Raw genomic sequence first — 14,636 nt, 5'->3', positions numbered from 1 at the left:
TATTCTCTTATTATTGTTTTTATTTCTGCTGTGTTGGTTGTGATCTCTCCTCTTTCATTCTTCATTTTATTTATTTGGGTCCTTTCCTTTTTCTTTTCGATCAAACTGGCTAGTGGTTTATCGATTTTGTTAATTCTTGCAAAGAACCAGCTTCTGGTTTCATTGATGTGTTCTGTTTTTTGGGTTTTGATAGCATTAATTTCTGCTCTAATCTTTATTATTTCCTGTCTTCTGTCGGTTTTGAGTTTTATTTGCTATTCTTTTTCCAGCTCTTTAAGGTGTAACGTTAGGTTCTGTATCTGAGACCTTTCTTCCTTCTTTAGGAAAGCCTAGATTGCTGTATACTTTCCTCTTATGACTGCCTTTGCTGCATCCCAGAGGTTTTGGGTGGTGGTGTTATCACTTTCATTGACTTCCATATACTTTTGAAATACTGTTGAATTGTCTATTTATATTCTCAGTTTTGACAATTTTTGCTTTGTGTATTTTGGTGTCTCAATGTTAGGGGCATATAATATCTTCCTTGGGTATTGACCCTTCCATCATTATGAAATGTTCCTCTTTCACATTAAAAAAAAAATATTTCTTGCTATAAAGTCAATTTTTTTCTATTTTAAATATAGCCATGACTGTAGTTTACATGAAATGTCTTTTTCTGTCCTTCTACATTCATACTTTTGTGTCTTTTTTATCTAACCTGTGTCTCTTATGGTCTAAATAAAGTTGAAGTTACTTTTTGATCTAGTCTGCTAGTTTCTGCTTTTTCATGAAAGTGTTTTGTCCATTCTCATTGAATATAATTATTGATATAATTACATTTATATTTTCTATTTTGATCCTTGTTTTCTATACATCTCAAGTTTTTTTTGTTCTCTTACTACTGCTTTTTTTCTTAATACTTTTTTAGTGTATTTAAATTTTTCTCTTGATTTTTAAAACTATTATTTTAGTTGTTTGCTTAGTGGTTGCTCTCTTTACTACAATACAAAGTAAAGAAGTAGATTATTAAAATCTACTTTTGATTAAAACGAACTTAATTTTGGTAAGATAGAGTAACTTTGTTCCACTATAGGTCTATATCCTTTTCCTCTAGTGTTGTCATTGTCACATATATCTATACATGTGGTAAACTCAACAATCCAGTGATAGAATTATCTCTTTCTGTAGTGTCACATTTTTCAAAGAAATTAGAATAAAAGAGAAAATACATTTATAAGTTCCTTTATACTAATTAACATATTTACCATTTCTGGTGTACTTCATTTTCTTTGTTTATGGATTCAGGTTACTTTTTGGCATAATTTCTCTTTAGCTAGATGGCCTTTCTTCAGTATTTTCTACGAAGGGAGTTTTGCTGTCATTGAATTATCTTGGTATTCACTTATCTAGGAATATTTTGACTTCATTTTGTTTTTTTTAAAAAGTTTTGTTGTTGAAGTATCATTGGCGTTTTCCTTCATTCTGAATGATATTTTTGGCAGATTTATTTAGAGTTCTTGTTTTTTTTTCTTTTTTGTTTTCAGTAGTTTGAATTTTTTGACTTCTGTTTTTTTCTGATGAAAAGTTAGCCATTAATCATATTGGTTTTTCCTCTGTATATGGTGAGTTGTTTTTTTCTTCCTGCTCTCAGAATTTTCTGCCTGTGTGTAACCAGTTTCATTCTGATTTGTCTAGGTTTATTGTCTTCATGGTTATTCTGTTCTGTACATATCAAGTTTGGGAAGTGTTTGGCCATTATTTGTTCAGATATTTGTCATTTCTCTTCTGAGTTGTCACAGTTTCTTAAACTTTGCATGGTTTTGATGACCTTGACAGTTTTAGGTAGTGGTCAGGTATATTGTAGAGTGTTCCTCAGGTAGGACTTGTCTGATGCTCTTCTTATGGTGAAATTGATGTTATAGCTTTTGGGGAAGAAGAGCACAGACGTGACTGTGAATTACCATTTGTAACATGTCAGAGGTTCATGCTATCAATTGGACTTATCACTGATTTTATTAACCTTGATCACTTGGCTAAGCTAGTGTTTGTCAGGTTTCTCCATTGTTACTTTAAAAATTTCTCTATGCTGTCCCCGGTGGAAGCAAGCCACTAAGCATAGGCCATGCTGAAAAGGTGGGGAATTATTCTTTACCTCCTTGAGGGAAGAATTCCTACGTTAATTGTTTATAATTTTTCTGTACAGGACAGTTGTCTATTCTCTCCTATTTATTCATTTAAATGTTTTTTTTTAACGTCAGTGTGGACTTATATATATTATATATATACATATATATATACATATATAATTATAAAATTATACATTGTGCTGTAAACCAGTATTATTTATATTGTTACTCAAATTGTTCCAGCTTTGGACATTGGGAGCTATTTCATATGGAATCATCCATTTGTTTAAGGATTCTTGGTTTCTTTTATTGGAAAGGTTTTTAAAAAAACTTTCTATTTTTCTGTTGAGATTCCCTATTTGTTGAATCATTGCCATAATATTTTTCTTTAGTTTGGCATACTTTCTTTTAATTCTTTGAACATATTTGTAACAGCTGTTTTGTAGTCTTTGTCTACTAAATACAGCATATGGCCTCATTCAGGGACAGTTTCAATTGACTGCTTTTTCTTTTCTTTTCTTTTTTTTTTTTTAAGTTTATCTATTTTTCAGAGAGTACAAGAGAAAGCATAAGTGGGGGAGGGACAGAGAGAGGGAGGGAGAGAGAGAGAATCCCAAGCAGGCTCCACACTGTCAGTGTGGAGCCCAATGCTGGTCTTGAACTCACAAACTGAGATTGTGACCTGAGCTGAAGTCTGATGCTTAACTGACTGAACCACCCAGGTGCCCCTAGTTGACTGATTTTTTCAAAGCCTGGTCATGCTTCTTTGTATGTCTCATAATTTATGATTGTTTCTTTTCCTGTTATTTTTGTCTTTGTGAGTTTATGCCTATTCTATTCATTTCTTGTGGTTTTTTGGAAGGGAACAGAAATAAATATGTTTTCAACATGCCGTGTGTATTTTTTATTTATTTTATTTATTTTAAATTTTAGTTAACATACAATACAATATTGGTTTCAGGAGTAGAATTCAGTGATTCATCATTTATATGCAACACCCAGTACTCAGCACAAGTGCCCTCCTTAATACGAATCACCCATCTAGCCCATCTCCCACCCACCTCCCTCCAACAACCCTCAGTTTGTTCTCTGTCATTGAGAGTTTCTTGTGGTTTGTTTCCCTCTCTCATCTTCTTCCCCCACCCTTCCTTCCCCTATGTTCATCTGTTTTGTTGTTTAAATTCCATGTGAGTGAAATCATATGGTAATTATCTTTCTCTGTTTGACTTATCTCTCTTAGCATAATACCTTCTAGCTCCATCAATGTCATTGTAAATGGCAAGATTTCATTCTTTTTGCTGGCTAATATTCAAGTGTGTGTGTGTGTGTGTGTGTCTCACACACACACACAAACCCCACATCTACTTTACCCATTCATTATTTGATGGACATTTGGGCTGTCCATAATATGCTATTGTTCAGAATGCTGCTATAAACATTGGGGTGCATATACCCCTTTGAATCTGTATTTTTGTATCCTTTGGGTAAATACCTAATAGTGCCATTGCTGGATCAAAGGGTAGTGAAAGTAAACAGCAAGCTAGATCTTTTTTCCCCTAGATCTCAAGCTTTGTATACTTTTTGATCCATAGACTTGGTGCAAGCAAGTTGCTTATGCTGTTTTTCTGGGGAAGAGGCCTGTTGTGCTGATTCTCAGGCTGACTTGTTGCAGTGGAAATGTGCCTTCAGGGCATGGGGGTGGGGCTTGGTGTAAATGGCTCTGGCCTCTGCTAGTTGATATAGTTTTGCTCCCTGAGGGCTCTCCATGCTGATGGGTGAGTTGAATATGGCTGTGCTCCCCTCTCTAGCCCCAGAGCTGAAAGATAAATGCCTCCTACTCTTCAGGGGAACCCTCACAGAAGAACAGTCACCCCTCTTGTCACCCCTGTTTCTGTCAGAACCCTGCATTCACTCTACCTGTGTCCTAGCTTCTTTATCTCAGGCCCATGACTGAGTTTCAGAACTCCAAATTTTAGGGACTCTGGAGGCATGGACCATTGCTTTTTTTCTGGGGGAGGGCCTTGGAATGCTTTTGCTGGCCTGTGGGAGGAAAACAGTGGCAGGACTGTAGCAGTTCAGGGTTTATGTCAAAATGTAGCAGAACACCAACAACTCTGCTTGCTGCCCTCAGCCCTTATTCTGCTCCTGTGCCTGGATATAGTGCAGCACCTTTGCCCCACCTGTCCTTTTTGTGACCGAGGGGGTCCTCAGACCACGCTGTCACTCCTGGTATTCCTCCCTGCTTTGCTACTCGGGCACCTTTAAGCCAGGCAATTCCTCCACTGTAGCAGACTTCTACAAGTTCAGATTTTACACTCCACTGCTTATAATACTTTGCGATAGCCTCCATAAGTAGGCTCCCTCCCCACTGCTATACCCACAGCTATGTTTCCCCCAAGACCACTCTCTGCACCTCCTGCCTTCCAAAAGGTGGTTGCTTTTCTACTTGTAGACTTGCAGTTTTTGTTTTCTTAGACCTCTGGTTGATTTCTTAGGTGTTAAGAATGATTTTTATCAAATCATTGTGAGGTCTGTTTAGTGTTTTGGAGGAACAAGACAAGCTTAGGATCTCCCTACTTGTTGCCAATTTAACTCCTCCCTCTCAACATGCCATATTTAAATGAGAGTTCCAGTGGTAGTTAGTATTTAAATCCATACCTGGGTCTGTGTCCAGAAATCTATTATTTTTAAATTTCTTTTTAACATTTATTTATTTTTGACAGGGAGAGAGTGCTGTCAGGGGAGGTGCAGAGAGAGAGAGGGAGACAAGGGATTTGAAGCAGGCTCTATGCTGGCAGCAGAAAACCCAATGTGGGCTGGAGCTCATGAACCATGAGATGAAGACCTGAGCTGAAGTTGGATGCTTAACTGACTGAGCCACCCAGATGCCCCCAGAAACCTATTTTTATAACTGAAAACTTGTGTTGCTTTTTAAACATTTATTGAGCAGTGTATTTGGGACATAGGCACTCAGAAAGAATAATTTAAAAAATAATAATTCTGTAGAATATATAAGCCTATGTATCCTAATCATTTTTAACCTCGTGAAGTTCGATTCTCCAAGCAGTTGAGTTTATCGTTTTTTACTATCTTCTTACAGAGATAGGGAAGAGCGATTGGCTGCACTCACAGCTGCTCAACAAGAAGCAATGGAAGAGCTCCAAAAAAAAATTCAGCTTAAGGTAAGGATAGTATATATTTCAATTTGAAATTTTAGAGCTTTCAATGGCACATGAGATTAAATCTTTTATTTAAGGAATTGTATAAAATTTTAATTTGTATTCTTAATATTTGGTTAATAAGACTTCCATGATTTGGTTTTGGTCCGTTCTAATTCAACTGTCTGAAAAATTTATTTTAATATGATAAAATGATGAGAATAATTAAAGGAATTTTAATTTTCCTATTTTTACTAACCAATTTGTTAGTGACTTGAAGGCATTACTCTTTGGTTTCTGATAGTTATACTTTTTAATTATCTACAAATAAACAAAAAATGATTAGTATAATTAGTTTCACTTGATTTTCAGTGCCTATGAATTGTGCGATTGTAACTTGGGAAATTATGATAAACTATTTTCTAGAAAATCTTTACCATTAGTAATACAGTTTCTAGCAGTATATTTTACACTGTGTAACAATTACTTATACATTGTCTCCTCACAGAGATAGTACATTCCATAAGGTAGAGGGCCATATTTTATCACAGGACTTTATCATTCACTAAAATTTAATGTACCAAAAATCTGTTAGGCCTTCTAGTAGACGTGGGGTAATGAGATGAGTAAGTCATGATTCTAAATTCCAAGAAACTCTTAATGTAGTGTGAGAATCAGTTGCTAAACAGATAATTTCCATATGGACTTGGAGTGCTATGAAAGTATGGATGAGGACATTGAGTTTGATATGAAGCATTTCAGAAGTCAGGAAAAAATTTTAGAGAATAACTCCTGAGCTGAATCTTGAATGGGTAGGAGAATAGGTAGGTGGGTGGGATGACATTTCCAATCATATGAAAAAGTATGAGTGTTAAGTCAGAATTCTGGAATTGTGTTTTTTCAGCTTGGTTATGTTTTTTGTTTTGGGGGTAAGTCACTGGAGGTGTGGAGAACCAGAAATGGTGGTGTGGAGTTGGTGTGGTAGAAGTCTGCATCATGATGGGGTTTGTCTGCTATGAGGATGTGCTTGGTCTTTACGTAGGGGTCAACATTTCTGAAAGTGTGTTCCCAGAAGTGCTTCTCAAAAGTGTGTTGTAGTCAATTAAGTGTGTAAAATGTTTTTTAGTATGAGCTAGGTTTATTGACTCACAATGCACAGAGACATACTACAGGCTCCATATAGTTCAGTGTTAAAAACCTGTTTTGCTTTAATGTAGTGTTTTCCAAATTTATTTGCGGATAGAACCTTTTCCACAAAGCACTTACAATATCCTATGGTGTTGTTCCAAGAAGCACATTCTAAGAGACGTTACTGTGCATGTAGGAGATATTAAAGGGCTTTATGTAAATTCTTATTCTTAGTGTTCAGGTCAACATTGAATGAAGACATTTCTTCTATTATTGTAGAAACTTTAATGGAGATACTGTTTTTTTAAGTTCTCCGTATAATTTGCATCATTTTTATATTCTCACGCTTTGACTTCATTCACAGCATGATGAAAGCATTCGAAGGCACATGGAACAGATTGAACAAAGAAAAGAAAAAGCTGCTGAGTTAAGCAGTGGGCGGCATGCAAATACTGATTATGCCCCCAAACTGACTCCTTATGAAAGAAAGAAGCAGTGTTCCCTCTGTAATGTCCTGGTAGGTTGTCATTACTAATATTGTGATGATATGATTTATTACTAAAGTTTGTTAAACTATGGAAATATATTCTCCCGGTCTTTTAAAATTCATATGATTTTAAACCGTGGATTTCTTTCATGATTTTTATGCTAAGTAAGTAGTATAAAAATAGCATTGGCATTTAAGAGTATCAGCGCAAAGTGCCAGAGTAATGCAATTGCTGCTAAAATGGATATATACCTGCTTAATTGATAGCCCAAGCAATATTTTTGGGTACTGGAATCAAAAAAGAAAAAGGCATTTTCAGTCTTGAAATTTGAACTCTGATACTTAGAAGAAATGATATCCTGTTAAGGTTGGTTACAATGGCATGATTTTTCTTATGTATCTTCTAGAGGATTCTCAGAGTTGTGTTTTAAAGAAAATATTTTTAGCCTAGTATGTAAAGGCTAGTGTGATATCAACTTGCATATAATATACTGGCCTGAATATATAATTAGATATAATTATATGTTGATTACAATTGCTTTGATTTTATGCTTTTAGATCTCTTCAGAGGTGTATCTTTTTAGCCATATTAAAGGAAAAAAACACCAGCAAGCCGTAAGAGAGAATAGCAGCATTCAAGGGCGTGAACTTTCAGATGAAGAAGTGGTAAGCTTTACTTCTGTTCATTTCCACATATTTATTGAAAACTCAGTATGTCCTATATTATAAAGAATTCCATGTTCGGTTGTGATTATTTAAAATTATATTTAACATTTAATAACTACTAAAATATAGTATACAAATATGTCATTTAGTATACATTTTAGTGCTCACTTTGAGTGCATATACTAAAATTTAGTATACAGTTTAACAAGAAACAGAAATAAGAACAATTTTACTGTAAAAAAAGGTCATAGTATTTTGATATTTTAATAATATACAAAAGAATTCTTTAGTGAATCCCTGCATTTCTTGGAAAATAATTAACAATATAAATGTCATGTAAATTGATAATTTTATGAGTACAGTGTTTAGAAATTTTTGGAAATGCATTATTTATTTACCTATAATTGCTTACAGTGGAATTTAGATTTGTATGAATGTTTTTAGAAATATTTTACATTCAATTGTTATCTAGACATGGATGACATTGCTAATCTATGAATTTGTTGGTTCTATTTATAATAGCAAATTTCTAGAGCTACCCAAAGATGAGACATTCATGTTTGTGAAGTATCTCTTAAGGTGCCCAGGAAAAGTTATTATGGTTCTAATGAGAGCAGTAACTGTATATACATACATGTGTGTGTTTAACTCCTGTTCCCCAGTGTAACGTATATTAATAGAGTACACAAATCTCAAGTATACAGCTTGATTAATTTTTACATATGTTTCACTCACATCAAGATATAGATCATTTCTTATACTCCAGAAGTCTCCCTCATGCTCCAACCCAGACATGTCCCCAAGCGGTAACTAGTCTACACCATCAGTTAGTTTTCCCTGTTCTGGAACATTCTTTAAATGGTATCATACAGTATGTACTTTCTGTGTCTGGCTACTTTCACCTATCCCTAACTCTGTGATTGATCTTAAATGTTTATGTGAAGTTGTAGTTCATTCTTTTTCTTAGCTTTTTATCAGTGCTCTCCAGGTGAAGACATTCAGGAATATATTTGTAGTTGAGTAAAATAGGGTTTTATTTATTAAAGAATGGAAAATGTATACTGTGGGGAATTATGGAGCTTCTCAATAAGGTGTTAGAAAGGGCTTATTATAGGATTTGGGCTTGTGCTAGGTGATTTGGTTGGGGAGGGGAAAGTTCGAGGACTTGAAGCTTTGGTCTGGATTGGATGCTGTCAGGAAGCAGGGGTAAGTCTGTGGTTGGTTCTTAATAAATCAATAAATCTTACCTTGGTAGGAGGACTGAAGCTACTGTTTTCTCCTGAGTTTCTGGGTATGACCAGCACTTGATGGGAAATTGCACATAGTTATTTGGGCTTACTTCTCTATGATTTCCTCCTTTTGAGGATATTCCCCCTCAGGCTCCAATGGCTTTGGCAGCTCTAAACCAAATTCTGTCTCTTCAGCTCAGTAAGGCTGCTACTTTTAGTTTGCAGTGTCTCCATGCCAAAAATTGGTATAAGCCTTTCGAGGAAAAATCCAGAGTGAATGTGGAGCTTACCTCATGTGCTTCCTTTCTGTTAGGGATAACGGTCTCTCAAGTTCTGGCTCTGTTGGCTGTACTGTAATGCCTTCAAATTGATATTTGGTATACTTTATAAAACGTTTTGAGTTGGGAGATAATCCAGTCAGTATAAGCCAGTCCACTGTGGCTGGAATTGGAAGTGTCCTAATATTTAATTCCTGTATACACATTGTTTGACATAATGCTTGACACATGGTAAGGTATTTAATAAAAGCTCATTGAGCTGAGTTGAACTGAGAGCTTCTGCTGAATGGCTTTAGGTACCTCTAATAAAACATGTAATTAATCATCTATTTAGTTTACCTCAAATAATTTTTTGTCTTTTACTCAAATTGTATGAGTATTTTAAGAGTGAATAGTAAGGATTTTTTTTTTTATTTTACTTGAATCATTCATATAATTTACCCCATTCACTCTTTAAGTTTGCTGTTTAGAACAAGAGTCATGTGTATGTGTGTGCCACTTTGAAAAAATCTTAAATTGCTTTCTTTAATTAGAATTTAATTATTCCATTACAAATGAAAATTTTCCATTTATAGAAATTACTTGTAATTCTCTTAATTAAAAAACTGTATTATTTAATTTACAACAGATTATTTAAACATTTTCTGGAATGTTGCTGTTATATAAATTGAAATCTAAATTTTATGTGTTTTACTTCAGTGAGAAAAGTTGAGAAGGAAAGAATAGTTCATGCAATTTGAAAGAAAAATGTGCAGTATTGTCTAACTTTTGTAGCTCTTATAGCATAGCCTGATGTTTAGCTGTTGTGATTTGAGATTTGGTTGATGTGTTCATTTTTTGATACTATTTCAGTTGAAAGGAATTAAATTTTCCTTAAGTTCTCACTTAATTCATGTAGTTTTTCTGGGTTATAGCCCTTTCTTCCTGAAAACAAACATGCGATATAGGATATGAGTTATGTGATATAGTAGGGCAGTTTTATATTTACTCACATGGAAGTTTCATTTTTAATCAGTGGAGGTATCTGTAGTAAACATACTTGTTCTACTTAAAGTTATTACTTGTCATCTGTGATGTCTTTATGTTATATACACCTTGTCTGTGACCCTTCTTCCTTGACATGTAAGATTTTATTTATACCACCTCTGACCTAATAAAATTGTACCTTTGACCTTATGCACTTGACATATCAGATAACTTACTCTTGATCTTTGACACATTTTTTTTTAAGCCTGTTAAACGTAATAGGTAGCTGCCTGGCAAGAAAGGTATAATGTTTTGTGTTTTTGTTGTAATTTGACTGGGAAATTTTTCTTGTTTTTTTGAAACTTCACAAAAAGAGCTGTTATGTGTTTGATTTTTTTTCTCTTTCATTGTCTTAAAATCCAGGTGTTAAAAGTAACTAATTTTTGAAGGTCAAAACAAATGGGTGCTAGTTTAAATACATTCCAAAATTTAGTTTTTATACATTGCTAGAGAAATAATGAAGTATAAGTTTTAATTAAACCTCTGATTTCCGAGTCATCCTCTTTTCACACCAATATCTAAAGAAGCTAATAGTGATTTTTGTGAATGTTGAATAAAGTACATCCAACCTTATATAGAGAATGAAGTTAAAAAGGTTTTTTTTTTTATCCATATTTTTCTGTTTGTGAGACTCCTTGGTGTGTTTGTTAACCTGTGTACTTAAGTAAATTTTATTTTCATTTGGTTCATGGATGTATAAAAAGGACTTTCATGAAGGATCTTAACTATAATTTATTGGATGTTTACAACCAAATGTGATTTTATGAATCCCAAATTAGTATTTCAGCTTGGAAAAATTATGCAAATTAGGTGATTGAAAGAAAATGATATTTTAAGTTAGCAAAAACATGAAGACATTACTGTACTTAATGAAATATAAGCTGATCTCTTTTGCCAGAGTGCACTGGTGTTGAGGTGAAAGAAGTCTCCTAGATATCTCCTAGAATTGATGACAGTGTAGGAAATAATAGATAATTCCTAACAGATTGGTTCATTTCCTTGCCTTGCTTACCTTTGTTTGTAGAAGCCAGAAGTATTTGTTGTCTTTTTGTAATCATGTTAGGAAAGCATTTTGTCTGCTTCTCAACAGAAAATCAAGTCAAATGAACAAACTGGGACTCATTTAGAATAAATATTTTTCCCCCAGTACCTCAGTTGGGTACACTTTAAGTTAATTTGAGAAATTATCTAAAAATATCTTACCCTTTCTTGTAGGATATAGCTTCCATTGCCTTTATTTTCTCTTTAATAGGATGGGAAAAATTTTGTGGTATATGTGTATATGTGTGAGAGAGAATGTGTGTGTGAGAGAGAACATGTGTATGTATTCAGTATGTTAACACTCATATATAGCTGATTGTTAACATATAATTCTTCCAACTTTTAGAATTCTTATGGTGGTAAATTCACCACATTGGAACGCGGGCGTGCAGAGGCATGTAGCTATTTATCCGTGCTGATTTAGTCTTCTTCATTGGTTTAAGGAAAAAATTTGAAGTAGGTAACCAGTTTGTTTTAAACTTAGTTTGATCCAATAATTTAAACAGTTTCTCTAGTTTGTACCTAGCCTCTTTTGAATAACAATCCTTAGCCCCTATCTACTTGCTTATCTCCTTAAGATAGCATCTATGTGTATTGGAGGAAGAGTATGGCTTACTTGACCCCCCATATTAAGAGGAAAAGTTGAGGTCTTTCTACCAGATGTCTTCTTTCTTTTCTGATTTCCAGTGTGAGACCCTTCTTTACCTGTTCACTTAGTAAACCAATCATAAACAGTGGCTGGTGAACTCTTGATCTCTTCTTTCCACTTAGTGTTACAGTGGAGCATCAGCCATTTATTTGCCTCTTCCTGACCAGGTCACCCCTCAGTCTTCTCTGCCCATATGTCTCCGAGTCTTTGCCATAACCTTCATTCTGGCCCTGACAGGCCTACTGGCTTCTACCACAGTGTTCATACCACATAAGAACTAAGAACATTTTGGGAAAGCTAAAACACAAGACCTCTTCCTGACCACCTAGCAAGGCCATACTAATAGACCTATTTGGTGACAGGGACAGATGGAGAGACTGTTTCTTTTGAGAATCAAAATTATACTTTGGGCATTACTGTCACTTAGCTAACATATTATCCCCCTTGGGATACACATTAAAACTTTTTCTTCCCCCTCCTTTTATCTTCAAAATGTTTTGGCTGGAAAGAGATAAAATTTCCTTTAACCACTCCTTCCTCCTCATTCTAACCAAGCAATTGAGCCTTAAGGTTGGAAAAGGGAATTTTCTTCTTACTGTGGAATAAATACTATGGTTTGAATTCTCTAGGCTTCATTATTGACATGCTAAAGGGCAAGATAAATAAATTTGTTAAATCTCAGGCGATTAACTTGGTTTATAAACCTATTGTTTTGCTGCATTTATCTGTTTTATATGTCTAAAGTTGATTATTGTAGAGTGTATTTTTCTTGTATTTATTTTAGAACAAATTCTAACCACCTTTCTAGCAAAGTTGAACTGGGCAAATGCCATATGCTAAGAAAGTTAAAATAGATCATCACATTCATAATTTTGAAATATTACTTCATTGATGTCCATTTTGCATACCTTTTCTGATGTTATTTGACCATTGCACTTTTCCTGCTAATAATCACAGTCTCGGGGCGCCTGGGTGGCTCAGTTGGTTGAGCATTGGAATTTGGCTCAGGTCATGATCTCACAGTTTGTGAGTTCGAGCCCCACATCGGGCTCTGTGCTGACAGCTAAGAGCCTGGAGCCTGCTTCGGATTCTGTGTCTCCCTCTCTCTCTGCCCCTCTTCCGTTTGTGCTCTGTCTCACTGTGTCTCTGAAAAATGAATAAACTTAAAAAAATTAAAAAAAAATCACAGTCTCTTTTCTGTATTGGTTTTCTTTTAGTTAACATTCAGTTTTAGAAAAATTGATCATTAATCAGAACTGTAGTTTTCTTACAGTTTTTTCAAGATTCTCTGTCGTTGGGTTGGTAAATTACAACTACATGAAATTCTCTTCCATGAACCTTTTTTTTAAAACACAGTTGGTTTATTTTAAAATGCAGTTTCAAGGGTACCTGGGTGGCTCAGTTGGTTAAGCATCCAACTTTGGCTCAGGTCATGATCTCACTGTTCGTGGGTTTGAGCCCTGCATTGATTGGGTTCTGTGCTGACAGCTTGGAGCCTGCTTCAGGTTCTGTGTCTTTCTGTCCATCCCCCACTCACATATTCTCTCTCTCAAAAATAAATGAATAAACATTAAAAAAATAAATAAAATGTAATTTCAAATAAGTAGCAAATGCCTGCAATTTAGATACTTAAGCTCTCTAGTGTTTGATAAAACTCTATTTTGTGACCCTTAGATAGCTATACAAATGTGAAAAGCCATTTTCAACTGTATTTCTCTGCATGAGTCCATATGTATTATAATATGTGCTGCTTTTTGTTTACAATATGATAGTTATCTAATTTTATAGTTTGCTTATAGTAATTAAAACTATTTTTTCCTTTTTGCATGTGTTTATTTGGAAATTAGAATGGAGTGTCCCAACCTGATATTTAAGTGTTTAAGTTGTAACATGTTGGCTGTTATTTGTAGCTGATACCCATTCCCTTTACAAAGTTGATTAAATATCTAAACATTATTGCTTTTTAAAAGACATAAACTCTTAAACTCCTTAAACTCTTATTCAAGATCATGGTGGCTTGGGATGTCTAAAATAGTGACTACTTTTACACATCTACAGATTACAGACTAATACATTTTCATCTGGCTTTTGTGTGTCATTTGTGAGGAGTCGCAGAATCATCACCATGGGCGACATTGAAAGACCAAAGCAATTGTGATGACTATTTTGCAGCTGCTTTCTTTCAGTTGCATGATAGAGGATCAGAAACAGTGTTGTAGTGAGGCATATTTATATAACCCAAGCTGCTTCTACTTCTCTCAAAGTTTTGTAATATGTACTTCTTTATATAGAAATTTGATACATGCGTAATCTTGAAATCCATAATATGATAATTTCATATTGTAACGATAAAGGAAATAAAGGATTTATTTTTAAAATATTTTTTAATGTTTATTTATTTTTGAGAGACAGAGAGAGACACACACAAATCTGAAGCCCGATGCAGGGCTTGAACCCATGAACTGTTGAGATCATGACCTGAGCTGGAATTAGATGCTCAACCAACTGAGCCACCCAGTTGCCCCGGAAATAATGGATTTATTAATAGGAGTTTATAAGCAGGAATGTTCTCACTCTGACAAGAATAATTGATGAGTTTAACATTTTATTTGCCTAATTTACATAATTCTTATTTTCCTTACTAAATAATTGATTATAAATGCTTTTAATTAATTAATTTAATTAATTTATTTATTTATTTAAAGTACAAGCAGGGTAGGGACAGAGAAAGAGGGAGAGAGAGAATCTCAAGCTGACTCCATGCCATCAGCCCATCAGTCGGGCTTGAACTCATGGGACCGTGAGATCATGACCTGTGTCGAAAGCAAGAGTTGGACACTTAGCTGACTGAGCCACACAGGTGCCCCTA

The 14,636-nt window shown here is 34.6% G+C and overlaps 1 protein-coding gene across 7 annotated transcripts in view; it reads left to right on the top strand.

Moving 5' to 3' along the window:
• Positions 1-14,636, top strand: part of SCAPER (S-phase cyclin A associated protein in the ER) — a 549,552-nt gene that overhangs the window by 206,783 nt on the left and 328,133 nt on the right. For all 7 annotated transcript variants that reach the window (XM_042988321.1, XM_042988320.1, XM_042988324.1 and 4 more), the window contains 3 exons: positions 5,206-5,287; positions 6,756-6,908; positions 7,437-7,544. In XM_042988321.1, coding sequence (XP_042844255.1) covers positions 5,206-5,287; positions 6,756-6,908; positions 7,437-7,544 — 343 coding nt within the window. The remainder of the gene's footprint in view (positions 1-5,205; positions 5,288-6,755; positions 6,909-7,436; positions 7,545-14,636) is intronic.

This window comes from Panthera tigris, chromosome B3 (assembly GCF_018350195.1).
Source record: "Panthera tigris isolate Pti1 chromosome B3, P.tigris_Pti1_mat1.1, whole genome shotgun sequence".
Classification (NCBI taxonomy): Eukaryota; Metazoa; Chordata; class Mammalia; order Carnivora; family Felidae; genus Panthera; species Panthera tigris.
This window is presented reverse-complemented; position numbering and strand designations above follow the sequence as displayed.